Source organism: Babylonia areolata, chromosome 1 (assembly GCF_041734735.1).
Source record: "Babylonia areolata isolate BAREFJ2019XMU chromosome 1, ASM4173473v1, whole genome shotgun sequence".
NCBI lineage: Eukaryota > Metazoa > Mollusca > Gastropoda > Neogastropoda > Buccinidae > Babylonia > Babylonia areolata.
Window position 1 is genome coordinate 2,784,478 of NC_134876.1, and position 25,000 is coordinate 2,809,477.

General features: G+C 43.8%; 2 protein-coding genes across 2 annotated transcripts in view; both read left to right on the forward strand.

Annotated features, from left to right (window-relative positions):
- The first annotated feature begins 2,730 nt into the window (after positions 1–2,730).
- On the forward strand, positions 2,731–10,139 carry LOC143290853 (uncharacterized). The gene is made up of 3 exons (XM_076600396.1): positions 2,731–4,515; positions 8,987–9,121; positions 9,536–10,139. Exons 1-3 carry the CDS (start codon positions 4,308–4,310, stop codon positions 9,982–9,984), a joined length of 792 nt encoding a protein of 263 aa, XP_076456511.1. The 5' UTR covers positions 2,731–4,307; the 3' UTR covers positions 9,985–10,139.
- A 13,841-nt stretch (positions 10,140–23,980) lies between these two features.
- LOC143290865 (uncharacterized) overlaps positions 23,981–25,000 on the forward strand; it is a 5,767-nt gene continuing 4,747 nt past the window's right edge. Inside the window, exon 1 of the mRNA XM_076600407.1 lies at positions 23,981–24,578. Within this exon, the coding sequence (XP_076456522.1) occupies positions 24,483–24,578 (96 nt within the window). The 5' untranslated portion in view covers positions 23,981–24,482. The remainder of the gene's footprint in view (positions 24,579–25,000) is intronic.

Consider the following 25,000-nt stretch of genomic DNA (forward strand, 5'->3'; position numbering starts at 1 on the left):
CAAGTCGTTCCCCTTCTCCCCGTTCACAAACATGGCTGAGGTAGATGGCGGGACTTCGGAACGAAAGCTAGGGAAAAGTTATGCTAATTCGAACTTTGATCAAGCCGGCTAACAGGCCCAGAGTTGTATTGTCCCGTCTCCCCAATCTCTTTGTGACGTAAACGGGTGAACCTGTCATCACAGAATGTTGTAGAAACAAGTGGGTTGAATTGTAGCGAATCAGATCAATCTGTTGAATTGGACGAATTGGGATTAAACAGTGAATCTGTCAGTCATTCACATAGCGTCACTAGGGCAAGCAAAGATTGGTTATTTTAGTTCAGCTTGTTGGGGGAGTGAGTGTTGTAGCTTGGATTAGTATACACAGTATGTTGGGGGAAGGGATAAAACCAGTCAGCACAGCCAGTTCTCAGCTGTCTCCCAGAAGAACTGACTGACACAGGGTGACTGACTGATCAGTGATGTGAGGAGCAAGGAAATCCTTGTTGCGCTGTGAGTACATGACTTGTAATGGTTTTATGTTATGTTGATAACTTAGTTGTGTTGGGAAACTGTTTTGTCAGTGGACAGCCAGTTTAAGTTGATCTTGTGGCTTGTGGAAAGAAAAGGGGTTAATGTGTGAAAGCTACCCACTGAGAGCTGAGAGAAGGACTGGCCTAAATCTTTTGAGCCCCCCCCCCCCCTCCCACCCCCCTTTCTATTTGGTTACAGATATCTTGTTCTGTATTTTTGATGTATTACTTGTTATGTATAGTAGGTGGTGTTGGTTCAGTGTGAACTGAACAGATCTATAGGCTAACACATTGCCAGAGTGTGTTGAGGGTTTTTCATGTGTGTGTGCACATGGGGGTAACAGCAAGTGTTGTGGAACACATGTTTGATTTGTTGGTAGTTGTGGTAACATGTGTAGGAGTTGTGCTATGTGTCAGTGGTTTACTTTGTTCAGACAAAGTGGGAAAGCACATTTTAATGAGATTAATGAGTTGGTTAACAATGAGAGCACTGAGGGTCAGTGCTATATGGTTGCATATTGCTGTTTACCAGAGGTATGTTGGAAGTAATGATTTCCACACATGTGCTTGTGTCAGTGGGACACTCTGTGAAGGCAAAGAGGAGATTTGTTTGGTAATGGTAGCACACAGTTAAGTTGAATGATGGGTAACATGAGTTGGAACACAGGGTTGTATTGGTCAGTGATATGTTTTGTACACAGTATGGTAATTGGTATGTCACTGCTGGTGGCAGGTAAGCTTGATGAAGCTTGTACCTCACATAGATCTTTGTGTGAGAGTAGTGCTTACTGGTGGACATGTGATGAAAGGTGCTGAGAGGGTATAGGCCTTTTATGTCAGTGATGTCCAGATATTTGAGATTTTATCTGACCTTGGGTTTGGTTGTATGTTTGTGTTCCAGGTGTGCTGCTTTAGGTTTAGGGTGAATTTTACCGTGCTGCTTATAGGTGCTGCTTTAGGTGTAGGATGATCTTTTTACTGTGTGCTGTATTGTAAAGTAAACACTCTATAAAAACCACTCCATGTGGCCCTGCTATTGATGTGAGGAGAGAGTGAGTGAGTGCATGATTAGTTGATCCTATATCCCCCTGTCTGCTCCCCTCTCTCTCTTCTATTAGAATCGAACCACACTAACCAAAACAACCAGTTTTTACATACATGTATCCTGATAAGAGGGAGACAGACAGCAGACAGACAGACAGTGAAAGCGAGGAAAAAGGCCCCAACTGAACCCAAAATACAGACTAAATCAGATGTGTCGATTCAAACTGAAAAATATCCAGTGAAGAGTAAAATAACACCGACAGAAATAGCAGTGTGTGTGTGTGTGTGTGTGTGTGTGTGTGTGTGCCGTGTGTGTGTGTGTGTGTGTGTGTGTGTGTGTGTGTGTGTGCCGTGTGTGTGTGTGTGTGTGTGTGTGTGTGTGTGCCGTGTGCCGTGTGTGTGTGTGTGTGTGTGTGTGTGTGTGTGTGTGTGCCGTGTGTGTGTGTGTGTGTGTGTGTGTGTGTGTGTGTGTGTGTGTGTGTGTGCCTTCTCCGCACTCAGTGGCAGTGTTCCTTCTCTGACATTTTTTTTTTTTTTTAATTATTTTTATTTATTATTTTATTTATTTATTTATTTATTTTTTTTTAAAAATCATTTTATTAGTATTACTATTATTATTACTACTACCTTTTTCTATATTATAATTATTATTCATTTATTTATTTATTTATGTAAGCTTATCTAATATTTATTCCCCTGTTGTTGTTTTTTTGTTTGTTTGTTTTTTTTCTCAAGGCCTGACTAAGCGCGTTGGGTTACGCTGCTGGTCAGGCATCTGCTTGGCAGATGTGGTGTAGCGTATATGGTTTGTCCGAACGCACTGACGCCTCCTTGAGCAACTGAAACTGAAACTGAAACTGACAATGACAGTCGATTGCTCCAACTGTCACGTACGAAGTAGGCACAGGCACATCATCGGTGAGGACCGGGAGCTTCCTCCCCCCTCCCCTTTCCCGGCCCTTCACAGCCCTTCAAAGAATGTGTGTCTCATGCGGTCACGGGAACTGAACAAGTGCTTGAGAACTCATACCACGTGAGAGAATCAGCCAATCCAAACCATGAGAAAGTTAGGGAATTCCCCGAGAGCGCCACGTGACCAGAAGCGGCATAAAAACAGCCACTGCGCTTGCTGAGAGACAGAAAGAGAGAGAGAGAGAGAGAGAGTCATTCAGCGTTCAGACTACAGAGAGGAACGAGCGCTGCGCGTCTGTGACACTCTGTCGGACCACACTGCGTCAGTGTTGAGTGAAATGCTACTGCCTGCTTGCCTTCCTTTCTGAGCTGTGTGGATTTCACTTCTATTCTGTCAGCGACTGTATCAGTTCTTCTTGTTGTTTTTTTGTTGTTGTTTTTTTTTACCGTTGAATCAGAGCAGATTGATGCATGAGACTTGGTGAGTCGCTTTCGTTTTTCAGTGTGGCAGATTCAGTAAGGGCGAACAAACTGAACAAAGAAACAAAAAACGGAAAAACAACTGAAAACAAAAAAGGGAGACACAGAGAGAGAGAGAGAACTGGGAAGAAAGAAAGAAAGAAAGAAAGGGCGAAGGAGGAAAGAAAAGCAGTCAGTCAGAAACAAAAAGCGAGAAAAAGAGACACACACACACACACACACACACACACACACACACACACACACACAAAGAGAACGTGAAGAAGAAAAAGGCATGTAGTGTAGAAGTAGAAGGAAAACAACAGCAGCAACAACAACAAGAACAACATCATCATGATGTAGCTGAAGAAGGAGAAAAAGCAGAACAACAACAACAACGACAACGACAACGACCACCACAACAACAAGGATAAACAGAAGAACAGGAAGAGGAGGAGGAAGAAGCGGGAGAGAGAGACAGAGATACTCAGAGGAGAGACAGAGACCAAGAGAGAGAGACAGAGACCCACAAAGAGAGAGAGACCCAGAGAGACAGATACAGAGACCCAGAGAGAGAAACTGAGACCCAGAGAGACAGACTCAGAGAGAGACAGAGACCCAGAGAGACAGAGACCCAGAGAGAAGGAGACCCAGAGAGAGAGGGAGAGAAATAGTTACACAGAGAGAGAGAGAGACCCAGTGAGAGAGATACAGAGACCCAGAGAGAGAGACAGAGAGATATACAGAGAGAGAGAGAGTGGGAGACCCAGAGATACAGAGACCTAGAGAGAGAGATACAGACTCAGAGAGAGAGAGAGATACAGAGACCCAGAAAGAAACCCAGAGAGAGAGAGAGAGATACAGAGACCCAAAGAAAGACCCAGAGATATAGAGACTCAGAGAGACCCACAGAGAGAGAGAGAAAGACCCAGAGATATAGAGAGAGATACAGAGACCAGGGGAGAGAGAGATACCGAGACCTAGAGAGAGAGAGAGAGATACAGATACCCAGAGAGAGAGACACAGATAGAGATATACAGAGACCCAGAGAGAGAGAGAGATACAGAGACCCAGAGAGAGAGACACAGATAGAGAGATACAGAGACCCAGAGAGAGAGAGAGATATACAGACCCAGAGAGAGAGAGAGATACAGAGACCCAGAGAGAGAGAGAGAGATACAGAGACCCAGAGAGAGAGAGATACAGAGACCCAGAGAGAGAGAGAGATACAGAGACCCAGAGAGAAACACAGAGAAATATACAGAGACCCAGAGAGAGAGAGACACTCAGAGAGAGACCCAGAGAGAGATATATACATACAGATACTCAGAGAGAGACCCAGAGAGAGATATACAGAGACCCAGAGAGAGAAGGAAGGAGATGGCGAGGAGGTTCGGGGTCAGTGCTGCTGTCCTGACACTGCTGATGACGGGGCAGGTGGGTGAGGTGCGGGGCGGGCCAGTCAGGACCACGTGTGCCTGGGATCAGTATTATGATGACCACGTGCAGGCCTGCGGACCGTGCAACGAGCTGTGTGATGCCACCAGGCTGTCCAGCACCGCTCAGCAGTGTGACCGGCTGTGCTCCGGTGAGTTGAGGAGAGTGTGGTTATTGTTGTGGTCGTGGTGGTGATTGTTGTTGTGGTGGTGGTGGTTATTGTTGTGGTGGTGGTGGTTGTTGTGGTGGTGGTGGTTGTCTAGTATTGCTCAGCAGTGTGACAGGCAGTGCCCTGGTGAGTTGAGGAGAGTGTGGTTATTGTTGTGGTGGTGGTGGTTGTTGTTGTGGTGGTGGTTATTGTTGTTGTGGTGGTGGTGGTGGTTATTGTTGTTGTTGTGGTGGTGGTGGTTGTCTATTATCGCTCAACAGTGTGACAGGCAGTGCTCCGGTGACCTGAGGAGAGTGTGGTTATTGTGGTTGTTGTTGTTGTTGTGGTGGTGGTGGTTGTCTGGTATCGCTCAGCAGTGTGATAGGGAGTGCTCCAATGAGCTGAGGAGAGTGTGGTTATTGTGGTTGTTGTTGTTGTTGTGGTGGTGGTGGTGGTGGTGGTGGTGGTGGTTGTTGTTGTTGTGGTGGTGGTGGTGGTGTTGTGGTGGTGGTGGTGGTGGTGGTGGTGGTGGTTGTTGTTGTGGTGGTGGTGGTTGTTGTGGTGGTGGTGGTGATTGTTGTTGTTGTTGTGGTGGTGGTGGTGGTTGTTGTTGTTGTTGTTGTGGTGGTGGTGGTGGTTGTCTAGTATCGCTCAGCAGTGTGACAGGGAGTGCTCCAACGAGCTCAGGAATGCAGGCTCATTTTCTCTGTCTGTCTCTTTCTCTGGTTTCTGGCTGTCTCTCATCACACACTTTACACCACCCCTATCTCTCTCTGTCTCCCTGTGTCTCTTTCTCAGTGTCTGTCTCTTTTTCACTCTCTGTGTCCCTCTTTTCTCTCTCCCTGTCTCTCCCTCTTTCTCTGTGTCTCTCTCTGTCTGCCTGTTTGTCTCTCTCTCTCTCTGGTTTTTAGCTGTCTCCAGCTCATTATACACCTCACTTCTCTGTCTCTCTCCTCACATCTCGCTCTCTCCGTTTCTCTGGCGTTGTTGTTTTGGTATATGTTTGGGTGGCACCATGCTATGTTTGGGTGGCACCATGCTATGTTTGGGTGGCACCATGCTATGTTGGGTGGCATCATGCTATGTTTGGGTGGCACCATGCTATGTTTGGGTGGCACCATGCTATGTTTGGGTGGCATCATGCTAATGTTTGGGGGCTCTGCTATGTTTGGGTGGCATCATGCTATGTTGGGGTGGCCACCCATGCTATGTTTGGGTGGCACATGCTATGTTTGGGTGGCATCATGCTATGTTTGGGTGGCATCATGCTATGTTTGGGTGGCATCATGCTATGTTTGGGAGATGGCACATGCTATGTTTGGGTGGCATCATGCTATGTTTGGGTGGCACCATGCTATGTTTGGGTGGCACATGCTATGTTTGGGTGGCACCATGCTATGTTTGGGTGGCACCATGCTATGTTTGGGTGGCATCATGCTATGTTTGGGTGGCACCATAGCTAGTGTTTGGTGGCACCATGCTATGTTTGGGGTGGCATTATGGCTAATGTTTGGGTGGCATCATGCTATGTTTGGGGTGGCATCTGCTATGGCACATGCTATGTTTGGGTGGCACCATGCTATGTTTGGGTGGCAACATGCTATTGTTGGGGTGGCATCCATGCTATGTTTGGGGTGGCACATGGCTATGTTTGGGTGGCATCATGCTATGTTTGGGAGAATGGCACCATGCTATGTTTTGGGTGCCATCATGCTATGTTTGGGCGGCATCATGCTATGTTTGGGTGGCACCATGCGAATGTTTGGGAGGATGGGCACCATGCTAGTTTTGGGTGGCACCATGCTATGTTTGGGTGGCACCATTCTATGTTTGGTGGCATCATGAATATGTTTGGGTGGCCATCTATGCCTATGTTTGGGAGATGGCAATCATGCTATGTTTGGGGTGGCATCATGCTATGTTTGGGTGGCATATGCATCATGCTATGTTTGGGTGGCATCAGCTATGTTTGGGTTGGCATCTGCTATGTTTGGTGGCACACACATGCTCATGTTTGTATTTGGAGATGTATGTTTGGGAGATGGCATCATGCTATGTTTGGGAGATGGCATCATGCTATGTTTGGGAGATGGCATCATGCTTCCTATGTTATCCAAAACGGACTCTGTTCAAACCCCCTACAGCATTTCTGCTTTAGTCTGTCTGTCCGTCCGTTTGTCTGTCTGTCTGTTTGTCTCTCTCAATGTGATGCAGACGCACAGAACAAGGGTGTCTGTTTTCTTTTCTTTTTTTGGATTTAATATCACGATGTAGGCTGTGCTTTTCGAAAGGCTGTGTGTGTGTGTGTGTGTGTGTGTGTGTGTGTGTGTGTGTGTGTGTGTGTGCGCGCGCGCGCGCGCGCGCACGTGTGTGTGTGTTTGTCTGTCTCTCTGTCTCTCTATCCTTCTTCCTGTCTCTCTCATTCTGTCACTGTCTCTGTCTCTCTTTCTCTCTCTCACCATAGACATATAATTTCAGTCACACACACACACAGACACACACACACACACACACACACACACACACACACACACACACTTCCTCTCCCCCGTCACCTTATTCCACAGCCACAGAGAGTAAGGGTGTGGTTGTCCTGAACCAACGTAATGATGAGCGCAGACCCAAACAGTGTGTGCGTGTGTCGCGAGAGGTCTCCCCCCCCCCCCCCACACACACACCATGCAATATCGCCGTTTCATTGGTTAATAGAGAGAGGTGTGTCCTCAGACTTGTGTGGGCCGGGAGGGTGAAGGGGGTGGGGTGGGGAGGGTGGTAAGGGGGGCGGGGGAGAGGACGTGGGGGAGGGGGAGAGGGAAGGAACTCGCTGATCTCCCCTGTCTTTAGACCAGTGGGAGGGAAGTGGAAACTGAGGCAACACAACTTATCCGTACCTGGTGTGTGTCAGTCTGGTTCGCTGGCCGATTTCTGAGTGCTGCTGACTCAAGTTCATAGACTGTGGAAACTGTCCTCCGAACTAAAAACACATTTCTGTTATTTTTTTTTAATTCTTCGTTGTTACGTCATACTCCGTCAATGAGCTGATTTTCGCTGATGTTTCATGGTGTTCCCACGAAAGCGCGTTCATGAATGTCAAGTTCACCGAAATCGCGACTGCTGAGTGATGGTTTAACTGAATATTCTTTCAATTGTCATTCCTCTCACCGCGTTTGTGGTTGAACATTCACGCGTTAACACACCGGCATAATTTTATACCTGCACTTCAAACACACACGCACAACAGAGACTCCTCACACACGTCAGTATCATGTGCACACATACACACTTCACATATACGCACAATTGACACACACTTACACACACTGGCACACACACACGCATGCTTGCCCTTACTGAATATACACGCAAAATAAACAGACACTCTTCACACACACTTACACACACATGCACACTTCACACACAAACAATTAACCAACACTTAAACATAGGCGGACCTACACTGATACGCATGCGCTTGCTCGCTAAACACACACACTATTCACACAATAATATTATACACACATAGCCTACACTCACACACTTCACACACACACACACACACACACACACACACACACAGAGAGAAACATGTGCACGCGACACACACACTGTGCGGATTGAGAGTGGTGAGCTATTTTTAGATCATTGGGGAGGGGGGATCGGGAGGGCGGGGGGAGGGGGGATCCGGCCGGTAGATCTATATATAGGATGTTGGCGGGGCAATGCGTCAGTCCTCATTCGTTTCAAGCACTGCGTGTCGTGATTTCCCGCCGTCTGATGACCTCGTTTTACTGTCTCGTCTTTGCCCCCATCAAGGCAAAACATAGGGGTGGCAACATAACATTCGCGCACCGCGCGCACTCATACATTAACCGAATTCCAAAGTGAATGCTGACTTACGTGTATGAGTGTCTCCAGACGAAATATCTTTCACGTCAGTTGGTCTTGATTTGTAGTAGGATGCATGGACCACATCAACTTGACCCCAACAAAAGCGAATAGGTTGTAAACCTTAAATCATAATTTGTATGTACTGGTATATACACTCCATTTTTCATTGTTGCACGGTTATTTTTATGTCATATTTTCATGTCACAAGGGAATTCGCTTCCACAGTTCTCTTGTGCTATGTTCACACACACACACACACACACACACACACACACACACACGTTCCGCTCTGTCCCTGTAATGGTATCGCTTTTGTTTCTATTATTGTTATTTTTTAAACATTAATAGGTATTGGATTCATTTATTTCTAAATCACTTCGTCCTGAGATTCACCCCCCCTCCCCCCCTCCCCATTCCTTTATCCGTTATATCGCAAGTTTTCTTTATAATCTCCCTCTTTTTTTTTTCTTTTTCTTTTTCTTCTCCATGTTATTATCTTCTCTTTTTTTTCTCGATCCGAATCCATACAGACACTGAGTCAAACGTCTTTCAAAAATTACAAATATTTCCTTTTTTTTCCTCACAGAGTACGTTGCCTCCACCAAGTGTCTGGCTGACCAGTACTATGACCCAGTGGCCAAAAGTTGTGCCCCTTGTGGCGAGCTCTGCAGTGAAGGAGACGCGAAGGGTAGAAGCCATGACTGCTTGCACAGATGTGGCAGTAAGTGGACCCCCGAGTCATTTATTCATTCAGTCAATCAATCTTTCATTCATTCGTTCGTTGATTCATTCATTCTTCGCTTTTTGATATTGTTATTTTCATCACATGATATGCTCGAGTTTTTAAAAGGAATGTGAGGGACAACAATTTTGTGGGTGGGTGGAAGAAATGAACGGTAAGATGGTGAATGGTAAGGTGGTGATTGCATGTGTTTGTGTGTATGTGTATGCAAGAGAGAGATTGGGAAGTTGTAAAGACAGAGAGTTGGAGACAGACAAAGAGACAGGCGGTGAAGACAATGGAAATAGGGACAAAGGCAAAGAGACACAGAGACCGACACAAAGACACAGACGCAGACACAGAGAGAAGAGAAATCTGAAGTGTTTCTCCCACACGTCTTGTCTCTCTCTCCAGAACACGTGGAGGCCAAACAAGCCGGGGCGGGGAGGTCACACCCCACCAGCCCAGACACAGACACCGGCCACACCTCCTCCTCCTGGCTTCCAGGGATCGTCGCCACGGTGACGGTCAGCGTCATGGCCGTGGTCGCCATCCTGGGCCTCACAGCAGTTCACCGCTTCAGGCAGACGCAGGGCCGCTACCAGCCCGCACCCGGACGTGACGTCACTAACCCGCCAACCAATAGCGAGCAGGCCACGCGCGTCAGCACCCCGGTGCAGGTCTCCAACGAAGACATGGCTGCAGACCAAGTCGTGAACGGCTGGCAGCGCCAGATGTCTCCTCTCCTGGGCACTGCCGCCACACAGGGGGACCACGTGCAATACGGCATCGCGGAAACGGACCCCGCGGCTCCCAGCTCTGCGGCCTTCTGGCATGTCCAGCATCAGCAGTACTCGTGCTGAGACTGAGTAGAGGTGATGAGAGGTGGGCTGAGTAGGGGGGAAAGGGCCATGGTGATGGTGGTGGTGGAGGTAGTGGCTCAGTTGCCGGTCGGGATCACGGCGACTTGTAACTATGCAAATCACCCTCACTGATCTGTGCTACGGACTTGGCTGGCGCTGCGGGAAAGAGGGGGGTGTGAGGGGGGTGGGGAGGGGGAATAAACGTGCAGTGAGGAGAGAATGAACTACAGCAGGGATTTAAAGAAAGATTAGGGGGAAGGGGGTGGCAGGACAGGGGGGACAGTGGTGCTATCAACAGTATGTTTTCTGTTGTTTTACACACACACACACACACACACGCGCACACACACGCACGCACACACACGCACGCACGCACGCACGCACGCACAAGGACCCAAACCTTTTGTCTCAAAGAGCACTTCCAAGGAGGAAATAAATGTCACGATTTTAATTCACTTTTCTGATCGTGGAATTCTGTTCTGGCTACTACTTCATGTTGCGGACTTGCTTACGTCTGAGATGAAAACCCACAGCTGAAGTGGGAATGAACATTTTTAATGTACATGCAATTAGAAAACATTTATCTTAAAAAAAAGGAGTGAAAATTAATGTGTGAACATTTATTCATACTCAGATATGTATGTCCAAATTGCATTGCATTTCATGTTCTTTTCTGTTTAATTCTTGGAAGGATGTAATGAGTTTTCTGGATAAAATTGATATACTGCTTAAGGGCACAGCACAATCACAATTGTTGTATAGGTGCACCACTTTGCTTTACAGATGTGACCAAGCGCGCTATGCTTGCTCCAACACTGCTCACACACGAGCTACAGCAGGCGACGGTTTTCGCAACAAACCCGCTGTCCCTAAACGACTCGCATAGGTTGTGTGACTCACTCCACTCATTGTGTTCTCGCCAGACAGCCTACTCAAGGCTCGCCCAGTGTCGCATCGCGGTACGTCATTGGCTGAGCGCAAAATTGTGTTTCTGTTCCACCGTAATTAATTAATAACTCTTTTGTCAGATCAGTAAACTACAAGTATTATATACTTGCGGAATCGTCATAATTCCATCTTTAAGTCTATTCCATTTATGTTTGCCTACGTTAAACTGATTTAATGCAGTTTGTAATTTTCCGCGACGAGCTCGTTAAAACTGACCCTGTTCAGGTGACTTAAAATAAGATTATAAATTCATCTTAAATAATCAACACTTCATTTTATACTCATGATAAAGTAGGTGTTGAGCTCTTTCTTTTGCAACTTATCCGACGAAAATCAGTTCAGGAATCATTTAGAAATCTGTCACTGAACACCTTGTTACGAACACAGTTTGTTGTCCGATTTGGCTGATTAGTGACGATTCGCAGCACACGTGACGGCCTTTGCGGTCCGCTTAACTTGCATAAATTGGCGCAGTGAGTGATGAGTGGTCAACCGAACAAACTTGACCTTAAGGGTGTAGACGCCAATAGGTCGTTAAACTCCAATAGTCGGATGAGTGGTCATTTCTTACCTGGTCAGTCATCTGACCAGACCTGCTGTCTCTCTCTCTTGCTGCGTCGCGGGCAGTATGAGTGTGTGTCGTGTGTGTTCTCACAACGGTTAACACCTTACTACGTATTGCTGTAAGTACTAGTGTGTAGAATGTGTTGATTTGTAAATTGTATTGTTCGACACAGTACTTGTGTTCATATGAGTATGTTCAGTTATTGCTTTGTTCAGTTAATTCTTTGTTCAGTTATTGCTTTGACATGTTAGTCACAGCTCAGCTATGATTGATCTAGAAAATCGCCATGTCGTCATATGCTCGTAGCAGTAGCCATTTGAGTCTTCCTAACGTCACAGTCAGTGACGTCCCTGGACACAAATAGTTTGTTCCAGAATGTTCTAGTGAATGCATAAAGTTCATTCACCACTTAATGGTTAAGCCATGATGGTTCTTCACTTACTACCTGGTCTATCAGTTTGCCAGTATAATATCAAAGCCACTGATTCTATTATCTTGTTTATTATTCATGTATTTTACATGCTGATATCAGTTGTACTGCTCCAGTGTGCTCAGCACTCTAAGATGTGTGTAGTATTCTGCTGTGATTACAAGATAGTGATTGATTAATATCAGTTATTGGTTAAAACCACCTGATATGTATCAGTCTGTTAATTGTAATTTAGTTGTCATGCTCTCTCCTATACGGCTTACTCCAGTATAGTGCAACATGATAAACTGATTCATTCGAGTCACTTTGACACAGTATAAGCTTTACCTAATCTATACTGTCAGTGTACTTTCACTAAATCAGCATAGCTTCAATCACTTTAACTGCGCTATTTAAATGTATTAGAAATTTCATTTGATGTCAGTGTTTGGTCTTCACACATATGCATTTCCAAGTGGTAATCTTTCCATGTAATATGTATACATGTGCTTTACTATTCACTTGTGCCGACATGTTGTGCTAATGACATTTGTTTGTGTCATTCCAGGCACTGTCTTCTCTTTTTATCTTCTCATCTTCTTCTAGTTGTCTTCTCTTAGTCTTCTTTTTTCATCATCTTCTCTTCTTAGTTTTCTCTTTTATGTTCTCATAACTATTGTAAATAAAACAATAGAAAAACCCATTTGTGACTGGCCTCTTTATGTTCCTGGCCTGTGCGTGGGAATTCTTCTTGTTTGTCCTTTAATTCATTCAATCATCATTTAGTTAAGTCTTTTGTGTCGTACCCTTGAATAACCACTCAGGACACGGCTACACAGATAACCACACAAGTTCGTAAAGCAACCTTTCATTGAAGAGTTTGATTTTTGATACATGTTTGATACCAATTATTTTCCTTAATTGTTTTTTCTTTTCTTTTCTTTTTTTCCCTTTTTTTCGTGTGTGTGTATATGTCAGCTGTATTTGATGTAAGAAGTTGCAGATTTTTATTTAATTTGTTTATTTATTTTTGGTTGGCTGAAGTTGAACATGAATTTTGTATTCTGTATTTTAATTGAAATAAGTATTCATTTCATGTTTGTGAATATTGAAGTGAATGAAATTTTGTGTCCTTGTACAGTCGTTTGTGGAGTCATTGCTCAATTGCAGTTGATTATATATTAACCCTCTCTCTGATGTGCATAAAATGCTGTGTGAAGCAGGCATGTTTGTGTGTGTGCGTGCGTGTGTGTGTGTGTGTGTGTGTGTGTTACTTGTGTTTGTGCTTTTTTTCTTCCTTCTTCTTCTTTGTGTGTGTGTGTGTGTGTGTGTGTGTGTGTGTGTGTGTGTGTCATCACGGAGTGAGCGACGACACATGTTTAAGTCCCCTTTTCTCTGCATGAATCAAGAACGTAAAATTAAAAGCCCCTGGAAAAAAATAATGTCTATGAAAATGGACTTCGGTTTGTTTGAATACAAGTGTTGGGAGTGTGTGTGTGTGTGTGTGTGTGTGTGTGTGTGTGTGTGTGTGTGTGTGTGTGTGTGTGTGAGGGAGGTAATTGTGTGGCTATCATCGGTTGGTGAATCGGAAACTGTATGAAGATTTCTGGTTGGATGAGTGCAAGGCACGGAGCGGACGAGACTATGTTCTGCGCATACAGCACTGAGATATATGTTTACATCTCCGCATGTCTATGGCTATGGCACATTTGCAGCGGCCTGCATTTCTGACCAGAAGCACTGCTGTAAAACTCAAGTGCATCACAGTCACACACACCGCCGACGGAATGTGGAGCGCCGACAATGTCGTTATCTTGGGAAGGTCCCAGCCGGTCGTTTTCGGTTTACTGTGTGTTTTACGTCCGGAAATGCACGTGCACTGTTCCGGATTTTCCCGAAATGAGTGCGGAAAAGTTATGGCGTTGGATCTGCCTGTGAAAGCACACACACACACACACACACACCTGCACGACGTGCATTCACGCACACTGGAGAGCGCACGTGGATGCGTGTAGGCCTACGTGTGTGCATGAAAGCTCACTAACCCGAATAACTATGATGGCAACAGAAATCGGTATGTATAACATGTCATGTGGGTGTATGATAACCTTGATCTAGGTCACAGCCAGTGACCTATTTGCACGTATACACGAATTGCTATGGCAATGACTAGCAGGCTAAGAATAGCAAGTGCGCGCTTTGCAGTTAGGACAGGCACGCTTGACAAGGAGATGACTTGCGGTTGTTTGGCACACCCACCTGTTGCATGTTGACGCTTGACGCCTCCACCACCACCAATATCCCCCTCTCACTCTCCTCCACCACCTACCCTGCTACAAGGCTTTTCAAGAACGAATCAAAGTATTGGGGATAAGACTAACAGATGAAAAATCGTGCAGCCCGCAGGGAACCATCGATGTTAGGTCGCTAGGAGGCCACACACCAGAGGAGACCCTGCACTGCTGCTGAGTCACTTCGGTGGTGTTCAGTGGTGCCTGTTCTGATTTAACGTACTTAGGACACCACCTACTAAGCCCCCTACTAACGACAATGATGGCTTAGTCGTGGACCCAGACTGAGTGAGCGTCCCTCCCAGAGTGGAGACCGCCACCACGTCCCTCAAACAACAGCCCCCACCCCCCACCCCCCCGGGAATCTGCCGACACTGAAGACATTGACAGGACTCACCCCAAGCACAGAAGTGGAGAGGCATCGAAACTGAGGTCACCATGAGAGCAGGGCATGAAAGGCCACAGACTCTGAGACTGTTTTGTCTATATTGATGATGATGGAGGAGGAGGATGACGATGACGATGTCGCTATGGAGGTCCATTTTGGTTTGGGACTGCTTGATAAGGCTGTACTATACGCTTCCTGTCATAATGATATCCCGGCGTTAACCAGGCCCGAGAGATACAGACACTTGCAGTGTTGGTCAAGTAATTAGAACAACACACCCAAAGACGCATCCTTGAAGTGGATGACACTCGACTATGTGGTCCCAGTCTCCCCATTGAAGCCCACAGCACACTCAACTCTGGATAGGAGCCGGCCACGGGCCGAAAAACCCACCTCCGCTGGGATTCGAACCCGCGTCCTCCCAGCCGTCAGTCCGCGACGCTAACCACTTCGCCACGGCGGCCGGTGTTCGTCACTGTTTAAATTCTTATAGTTTTGCATTTGTATGGGATAATCAGGGGGTGGAAGATACTGCAGGTTTCTTAAAGTGTTTCAGACAACGTATTATTGATTGCAGGTGGCAAGACTGACATGATCATATACAAACTAGCGATAGATTTTCACAGTTTAGACTTTTTAAAACATCGCATGTGATTGAACCACACATTGAGTTAGGACTGAACAGATATATAAAATGTGCACTGACAAAATTTAGATTTGGTATTTCTAATATTGCTTCTCATAGTTTCAGGTATAGCATTCTAAATGAACCTATGTATGCATGCCGTTTATGCAGTCTGGGTAAAGAAGATGAATTACATTTTTTTATTCTGTTGCCCTGCTTTGTGTGACCTTAGACAAAAACTTATTCAACCGAAATATTATAGAGATCCGTCTAATTTTAGGTTCAATTTACTCATGTCTTCAAGACAGGAATGTACTCTGTATAACTTAGCCATATATATACATGAAGCATTGGAGAGATTACGTACAGATATCTCGTGAATGTCGTTGAATATTTTTGTTAACTATTTTTGGTTGATATTGTGTTTACTATTTTTTGGTTGATATGAATTGTCTATTTACTGTGTCATGTCATTTTCTAATTATCATTTATCAATGAATCCCCCTTCAGTAAGGGGCTCTGGCCTTATCTGAATAAAAAGTTCGTTCTTTCGTTTCTCTCTCTCTCTTTCTCTCTCTCTCTCTCTCTCTCTCTCTCTCTCTTTATCTCTCTCTCTCTCTCTCTCTCTTTATCTCTCTCTCTCTCTATCTCTCTCTCTCTCTCTCTTTATCTCTCCCTCTCTCTCTCTCTCTCTCTTTATCTCTCCACCACCCTCCCACAGGAGTCAAGTTAACACCCTTCATCTCATCTGCAAATAATCAAACTGTACACATTTAGCACTATTTCTGCATAAATCTCCCAAACGGGTAAGAGATGTTTACACAAACTAATAGTTTGTTGATGTATTCATACCTTATGTAGATAGCACTTCCTTTTTCTACAGACATTAGGGCTGATTGACAATTGTACTTTGTTTAAACCCCTTCAGTAGGGGCTATTGCCTGTCTGAATAAATCATCTGGTCTGGTCTGGTCTCTCTCTCCCCTACTCCTCCTCTCTCTCTCTCCTACCCCTCCTCGTTCTCTTTTCCCATCCCCTCCTCTCTCTCTCTCTTTCCTACCCCTCCGCTTTCTCTCACTCTCTTTCTCTGTCCCCCTGTCTCTCTGAGCTGTGTTCATGAAAGAGAGAGGCGGCCTTTTATGGCGCTCGTCATGAAATATCACTATTTTAGTTAATTACGTGTTATTTATTGTTTCAATGTTACTGTGATTTGTTTATTTATCTTGGTGAAATTGTTCTGCACAAGTGGATATAAAAACAACAACTATGATTCATCTGATTTCGTGAATCTTGATCGCTGTGCAACTTGGCACACCTGCACTCACCTGCCGCGGTCTTCACACACGGTGTCCGTGCCGTTCTGGCTGTGGTGTGTGGTACTGTGTTGTGTGGTACTGTGTTGTGTGGTACTGTACTGTGTTGTGTGGTACTGTGTTGTGTGGTACTGTGTGTGGTACTGTGTTGTGTGGTACTGTGTGTGGTACTGTGTTGTGTGGTACTGTGTTGTGTGGTACTGTGTTGTGTGGTACTGTGTGTGGTACTGTGTTGTGTGGTACTGTGTGTGGTACTGTGTTGTGTGGTACTTTTGCTGTTGGATATCTTCTTCAGCGTCCAAGATGCAATTTACTTGTCCAGCATCCATGATAATGTTTTTTGCCATGCACTGAACTCTGGAGTCATGGCGGTCCGGAACTGTGAGTAGATGAATGTGGTGTGTATTGTGTGTGTGTGTAACTGTGATCATGGCCAGTCCCGTATCCATATGTGAGGAAAACGGTGGTAGTAAATGAAAACTCACCCTGGATTTATTTCAAAAACGTTTTTCCTGTTCAACTGACGAATTAACTCTGTGGAGGAATTGTCTGTTGTATCGTTATTCAGCCATCACTAACAGTGACATTTCCTTCACCTACTGTGACTATAATGTGCACGATACTGCTTTATCTCCGCCACCAGTCATTGTGTCTTTTCCCTCTCCCTCTTCTCTTGCAAAAACTGTTTTCCGTATTCTTTTCCGGTCAACCAAGTCCATCACTCTTTCTCTGTATTTTACTGCACAATCGCATGGAACACAACTCTGTCAAGGCATCGATTGCCCGCAATGGGACACTTGTGAATGTGAAATTATAAAAATGTTCATTGACTATTTTCTTCGTGACAAAAACTGTGAAAAACTGTCACGTTCCTTACTGGAACCTTCTATTGGCTTTATCAGTGCTGTTTCTGAGAATATTTCCCTTACACAGCCTTCCGTGGATCTGACTCAGGTGGTCTTTTCATCTGACCCTACTGGTAAGGACCTTCCCCCACCTTCACAGTCTCATCTCATCCAGGACTCGGACTCTGCCAAACCAGTGCAGGAAGGTGTCGTCCTTTACCCCCCTACCTCACCAGTTGTGCATGATGATGTGAACACTGACCACAACGTTACGACAAAGAAAGACAGGACTCCAATCAGCAAACGGACTCGACTTCAATGCAGGCGTTCTTTGTACAAGGCTACAGTGCCAACAGCCTCCAGCCTAGTGACAGCCTTGAAGAACAGAATGACCAAGCTAGAACAGACTGTTAATTCCTTGCCCACAATGGAGCTCTCCACAGATGATATAACTCTATCATTGATGATATAAAAACTGCAACGAAAAATGATCTGCGTGTAAACATATCTGATAAATTCAATTATATTTGTGATAAGATAGATGACATGAAAACTGTTGTGACAAATTTAGAAACTGTCAACAAACAAATTGTGAAAGAAAACAATTCTATTAAAACTCAGTTAGGTTCTCTACAGTCTCAGATAAAAAGAAGTAAATCATTTCAGGGAGACTGTGTCACAATTTCCACGCAAACGTTACCTGATACTTTTGTGAAAAACATTTTTACCCATTCTGATGTCTGCACGCAAACAGAAACAGTGCCATTCAGTCAAACACGGGATGATGTTAGTCCTGTTAAAGATGTCCGCATGGACACAGTGACTGAGACACAATCCAGTATACATAATACTTCCTCAAAGCCGGCTTCAGAAGCCAAGTCACAGACCCCTGACAGTCTGTCTCCCGTCAGTGACAAAGGGGAATGTTCCACAGACCCCTCTCCTCTTCCCCCTCAACAGGACGGCGAATCTGTAGAATGTGCTGTTCAGACCAAGAATTTCTATTCTGTCCTCTCTGACACAAATACTGATGTGTCAAAGAACAAAACATATCTATCAGCAGACACACATTCTGGGAAAGATACCCAAGCGGTCAAGCCAGATGGTGTCCACAATGCATCATCCCCTTTTGACACGCTGTGTCGTATGTCTGTTCCTTACAGAACTACTGTGTTGCTGGTTGGGGACTCTGTGCTGCGCTACGTTAATCCCAAACGTTTAGTGCTTAGACATGAACGACCATTTAAAATATGTGTCCCAGGTATCTCCATCGAAGACCTTCTCTCGTGGCTTCCCTCGTTGTCCGTAACCCCATTTTTAAAGGAACTGATCGTACATGTTGGTGTCAGTTCATGCCAGTCAGGTCCCATTTCTGTCGGTACCTGGTCATCCCTCATTGTTTTATGTAATCAGAAATTTCCAAATGCTCGTGTCAGCTTCAGTTCCATTCTTCCTGCCAGAGGCAGACATTATTCAATAATACCATCTTTCCAGCAAACCGCAATTTAAAGGTGGCTTGTGACAAACATAACGCTACATATATTGACAACTTCCCCAGTTTTGCAGAAGATAGGAGTCTGTACAGTGACGTCATTCACCCAAATGTCCGAGGCACTGCGAAACTTGCGGACAATCTGAAAAATCTGTGGCGGAATGTGCCTGTCAGGAATTTTCCATTTGATTATTACCTTCACAATCAAGTTAAAACCCCTCTGAACCAAGACAGCCCTCGGCTTTGACTTACCCTAGTTCTTCATCATTTCACCCTTATGTAAGTGCTCAGAATAACCATGATCGTGCCAACCATCAATTTACTCCAGAAGACTGCCCTCCATTTTCATCCCTTGAACATTTTCCCCCTTTAATGCAAAGATCATCCCCCAAAGAATTTCCAGTGAACCCCCTCCCACATAACCCTGAACCCAGTCTTCCTGTTCACCCTTTGCCCACTCAGAGCTCTGCATTCAGTCATCATCATATTGACACACCCATGAACAGAAATGCGTTTCGCTCACAGAGTAGGACGTATGGAATGAATAATCCCAACTCCCCATCCTTATGCAGAACAGTTACTGAGAATGGCATCACGTCTTTTGTCTCAGCAACATTTCACTCCGTCATAGCAGGCCCCCACCCCACCCCACCCCCTTATTATTTTTATTTTTATTTTTATTTAATGATTGATTAAAAAATAATAATAATTCCTTCTAATATCGATATGAAATCTACCCAGCCGCCTAGGATTAACGTAAAATCAAAAGGTAGTGTTTCCATTTTCTATCGTGTACATAAATATGTTTTGTGTGTGTGTGTGTGTGTGTGTGTGTGTGTGTGTGTGTGTGTGTGTGTGTGTGTGTGTGTGTGTGTGTGTGTGTGTGTGTGTGTGATCGTGCGCGTGCCGTGCGTGCGTACGTGCGTGTAGGTATGATTGTCATATAATGCCCACTAATTTGCCGGACCATCATGAAAAGTGTATTGTTGACTTGTGGTCCAATAAATGTGACATTTGCACTTGTGTCACATTTAGAGAAAAGTACAAGTACTTAGTGAATGATACCTTGTACTTATAAACGGTTTGTTAAAGGTCTTTTTTCTTGTCGGTAATTTTCTACTTTTTGCTTGTGATTTGGATATTTCGTCTCTTATCTCTGTAAATTACCGTGTTTAGTTGTTGTCATTTGTGCAGTTGACCCTCAGCCTTTATTTAACATTGTGATTATTGTATGTTTGATAAAATTTTGCATTTTCTCGTGAAGTGTAGAGAACAATGCCGAGCACACTTGATGTGTGGCCTTCCTAAGATGGCCTTAGAATTGGATTTCTTAATATCAGTCATGTTGTTAGTAAACTGACAGATGTATCGCTTATTTTACATAATTCCGGTGCGTATTTTCATGTTTTTGGTATAGCTGAATCTCGATTATCTCACAATATATGTGATTCTGAACTAAAAATGACAGGGTATAATGTTGTCCGTAGAGATCCTACGCGAACTATGGAAACAGGGTTATTGATATATGTCCACCAGAGCATTAATTTTAAACAAGTGCACCTCCCTGATCTTTATTGTATTGAATCCTTATGGATACAGGTCAACTTAAAAAGATGTAAACCAGTTCATTTGGGTTTTATTTATAGAAATCCAGCTGAATATGTTCATTGGAGGGACAATTTTACTCTTTTGATGGAAGACGTTACTTCTTTTTCTGATGAATTAATATTATTGGGCGACTTCAATATTGATTTATAAAAACCTAATAAATTATGGACACATACTGTGGAATCATTTCATCTTACTCAATTGATAGACAAGCCAACTAGAATTACTCCATCTTCACAATCTCTTATTGATCACATTTATGCATCTACAATACATAATATAGTTGAGATATGTTCACCAGCTTATGGTTGCAGTGACCACTTTCCTATTTGTTTAACATGGTTAAAGAAAGGTGTCAAAGTTCCTAGAAATTGTCACACATTAATTAAATATAGAGACTTCTCAAAATTCGATCCTGATAAGTTTTTGTTTCATTTAATTAATTCGCATATTTCTGTTGTTTATCAGTTCACAGATCCTGATGAGGCATTTGAAGTTTGGTATCATAATTTTTTTTAATGTATATGGTAAAAATGCTCCATTAAAATCTAAACGTGTTAGTATTAATTCGAAAGTACCATGGCTTACACAAGATCTTCAAAATGCCATGGATTTAAGAGATGCATTGCTAAAAATAGGAACCAAAGAAGAGTATGCTAGACAAAGGAATTTGGTTAAATACCTGAACCGTGTGGCTAAACAGAAATATTTTCAAGAACTAGTTTCTTCAAAAGCTGATAGTAAATCAATCTGGAAAGCGACAAACCAGATCACTAATCGTAATGCCAATACTAAAAGTACATCAGTCAGTGATATATCTCCTGATAAACTTAATAGACATTTTTGTGAAATAGGTAGTTCAACTGTAAAATCTGATAGGTATCTAAATAATACTCTTGAAGGTTTAAGTGAATTCTGTACGTCAAAACATATTTCGTCTGACTCAAAAACTCCCTTAATGGCTGTTCATGAAGTTTGCAATGCATTATCACACTTAAAACAAACCGGAACCAGAGGCTTGGATGGAACTGATAGTAAAATTTTGAAACTTTCTGCACCAGTTGTTTCTGAAACCCTTACTTACATTTACAATTTATGTATAACGAAAAATCAGTTTCCCAAGGCATTTAAACTGGCAAAAGTCAGGAGATCAAACAGAGCCTTCAAATAAAAGACCAATTTCAATCTTGTCTACTTTGTCAAAACCCATAGAAACCCACATTAAAAAAAACACATTTTCAGTCATTTTAATTCCTTTAATCTGTTTCATCCAAGTCAGTCTGGTTTCAGACCTAATCATTCATGCCACACTGCACTAACATCCTTAGTTGACAAGTGGCTGACTAATATAAATAATAATAACTTTACTGGAGTTCTATTTGTAGACTTCGCAAAAGCCTTTGATGTGATTGATCATGCACTTCTTCTTAAAAAACTTAGAATTTATGGCTTATCAAACAATACATTAGATCTCTTGCACTCATTTTTATCTGATAGGAAACAACTGGTGATAATTAATGGAAAAGAATCTTCTCTATTACCTATTGAATATGGTGTTCCTCAGTGTTCTGTGTTGGGACCAATATTGTTTTCCATTTATATAAATGATTTACATTTATTTATCACTGCATTATGTGAACTGTTTGCTGATGATACGACTTAACACGTTGACAATTCTAAACTCTCTGAAGTTTCCAGAACATTGCAGGTAAGTATTAATCAGTTAACTGATTGGTCTGAACTAAACCACATGAGTTTGCATCCACAAAAAACCAAATACATGTTGATTACAACCAGACAGAAGCGTCAAACTCTTGCATCTAATTCCTCCTCCCTTTTTATAAATGGCAAAGTCATTGAAGAAGTCGACAGTCACAAGGTTCTTGGGGTAATTATTGATAACAACTTGACCTGGTCTGATCACATATCAATGTTATGTAAAACTATTTCCAAAAAGGTATATCAACTTTCTAAAATAAAACATTTTTTAAATTTACATACTCGAAAAATATTTTTTTCACGCCTACATTGAATCTTATATAAACTATGCCTCAAGTGTCTGGGATTCAGCGAGTGATAACATCCTAAAACCACTCCTAAGTCTTCATAGGCGTGCTCTTAAATTAGTTATTCTAAAATCGTCCTTTTTATATGTTTCTGATTATATAGAACTTGATATATTGCCATTGAAAATTAAACTTAAATATAATAAAGCCATATTTATGTTCAAAATATTATCAGGTTATGCCCCACCCTCTCTCATAAGTAATTTTCCAGTAAATAGTCACCGTCACACACATAAAATAACTTTGCCTCGGCCAAGAACTGATCTTTATAAAACAAGTCTCACATACTCTGGTGGATATTTATGGAATTCTATTTCATCTACACTAAATATAAACTCCAGTCTCAGTGTCTTCAAAAGACTATATCATAAACATCTAATGTCAGAGCTAATTTCTACGAATCCTTGAAATTACTGAGACTGATAAACAAATGATGTATTCTCAATATCCTTGTCTATTTGTCTATCTCCTTTCCTCCCTTCCTCTTTTCTTCCCTCCTCCCTCTCTCTCTCTCTCTCTCTCAACAGTTTTCCTCTCTTTCCTTCCTCGCATCCCTTCCTCTCTTACCTTCTTCTTCCCTCTCTCCTTCACACAAAAGCATTTTGCATTTTGTGGGGAACTGTGTATTTTCTATGCCATTTATTGTTCTTGTTGTTGTTGCCATGCAAAGTGGGTTTTTTTTTCCTTCTTTTTTCAGTCTTCTTGTATTTCCTAGATTAGTTTATACGTTTTCTTTACGAGGGTAGGATGAAAACAGGCCGATAAGTGCCTATTCCTTTTTCCCTCAATAAAAAAGTTTCGATTTCGATTTCCCCTACCCCTCCTCTCTCTTCCCCCCTCTCTCTCTCAGTTTTAGAGCCCCCCCCCCCTCCCCACACACACACACACACCCCATCCCCTCTCTCTCGAAAACTGCAGAACTTCAGACAGACAGACAGATTGACTGACGAACACACTGACTGACTTACGGGCGGACGGGCGGACTGACTGATTCAAACTGGTTCAAGCTGCCAGTTTTCAACGAAAGCTGAATCAGCTTGACTTTGGGGGAAAAGGAGAGAGAGAGAGGAGTGTGTGTGTGTGTGTGTGTGTGTGTGGGCGCACACCAGACTTACCTGTCACCCTGGCACGTCGCAAACGGTCGATTCATAGTGCGGTAGATCAGCTGCACGCCTTTGGCTCACCAGAGACAGGAAATGGAGAATCATGGTTCCGGCTCTTTGAGCCTACTGTGTGTGTGTGTGTGTGTGTGTGTGTGTGAAACAGCTTGTGAAACAGCTTGTGAAACAGAGGACAGAGAGAGAGAGGAGTGTGTGGGTGTGTCACGTGACGTCACGTGATCTTTTTGCCACTCCTAGCGGGCCCCACCACGACAGTTACCGATGTCGTAAAACTCAACTCTACAGCAGCCCGGACAGACAGCAGTGAGGAGAAACACAGGAGCGACACGTGCCTGCCTGTGTCTTTCGGAGTGCTTGGGGACTTAGTTTTCTGTCATTGAATGGCGTTTTCACCATTGAGCTGGACAGCAGAGCATAACACTGAGTGCACAGCTCTTTTTTCAGCGTGACAGATCAAGGCCATACAGAAACAAAACAAACAAAAGAGAGAGAGGAAACCGAAAGGAAGGAGGGAAGAACAGAAAACCAAACAAGCATAAAACTCGAAACGCACCATAGTAAGTAGGAAAACGTAACAGGTTAGGTGAAAAAGCAGGAGAAGAAGAAGAAAAGAAGAAGAACAGCTACAGCGACAACAAGGATAAGCATGTGAGGAACAGAAAGAGGAGAAAGGGGCACAAGAAAAGAAAGAAAGAAAGGGTCGGAAAAAAGATTTAAGGAGATGGCGAGGGGGGCCAGTGTTGCTGTCCTGACACTGCTGATGGCGGGGCAGGTGGGTGAGGTGCGGGGCGGGCCAGTCAGGACCACGTGTGCCTGGGATCAGTATTATGATGACCACGTGCAGGCCTGCGGACCGTGCAACGAGCTGTGTGATGCCACCAGGCTGTCCAGCACCGCTCAGCAGTGTGACCGGCTGTGCTCCGGTGAGTTGAGGAGAGTGTGGTTATTGTTGTGGTGGTGGTGGTTATTGTTGTGGTGGTGGTGGTTTATTGTTGTTGTGGTGGTGGTTATTGTTGTGGTGGTGGTGGTTTATTGTTGTTGTGGTGGTGGTTATTGTTGTGGTGGTGGTGGTTGTCTAGTATCGCTCAGCAGTGTGACCGGCAATGCCCTGGTGAGGAATTTTGCTAAATGCCCCATCACACAAAGCTACTGGCAACTGTTGACGTGTGAATGTTGTTCATCATACATAGATAAGACAGGCAGGATCAGGGAGGACCAGGAGAGCTTGTTGAGATTGTGGTCATTGTTGATATTGTTGTGATTGTTGTGGTTGATGTTGTGGCAATGCTGGCAGCTTTTGTGTATTGTTCAGACCATAACAATGATGGTGTATTGTTCCTCCTGT

Coding starts and splice junctions, on each gene's coding strand:
- LOC143290853 (XM_076600396.1), top strand. CDS start 4,308: ATGGCGAGGAGGTTCGGGGTCAGTGCTGCTGTCCTGACACTGCTGATG. Junction 4,516..8,986: donor GTGTGACCGGCTGTGCTCCG/GTGAGTTGAGGA, acceptor TTTTCCTCACAG/AGTACGTTGCCTCCACCAAG. Junction 9,122..9,535: donor CTGCTTGCACAGATGTGGCA/GTAAGTGGACCC, acceptor CTCTCTCTCCAG/AACACGTGGAGGCCAAACAA.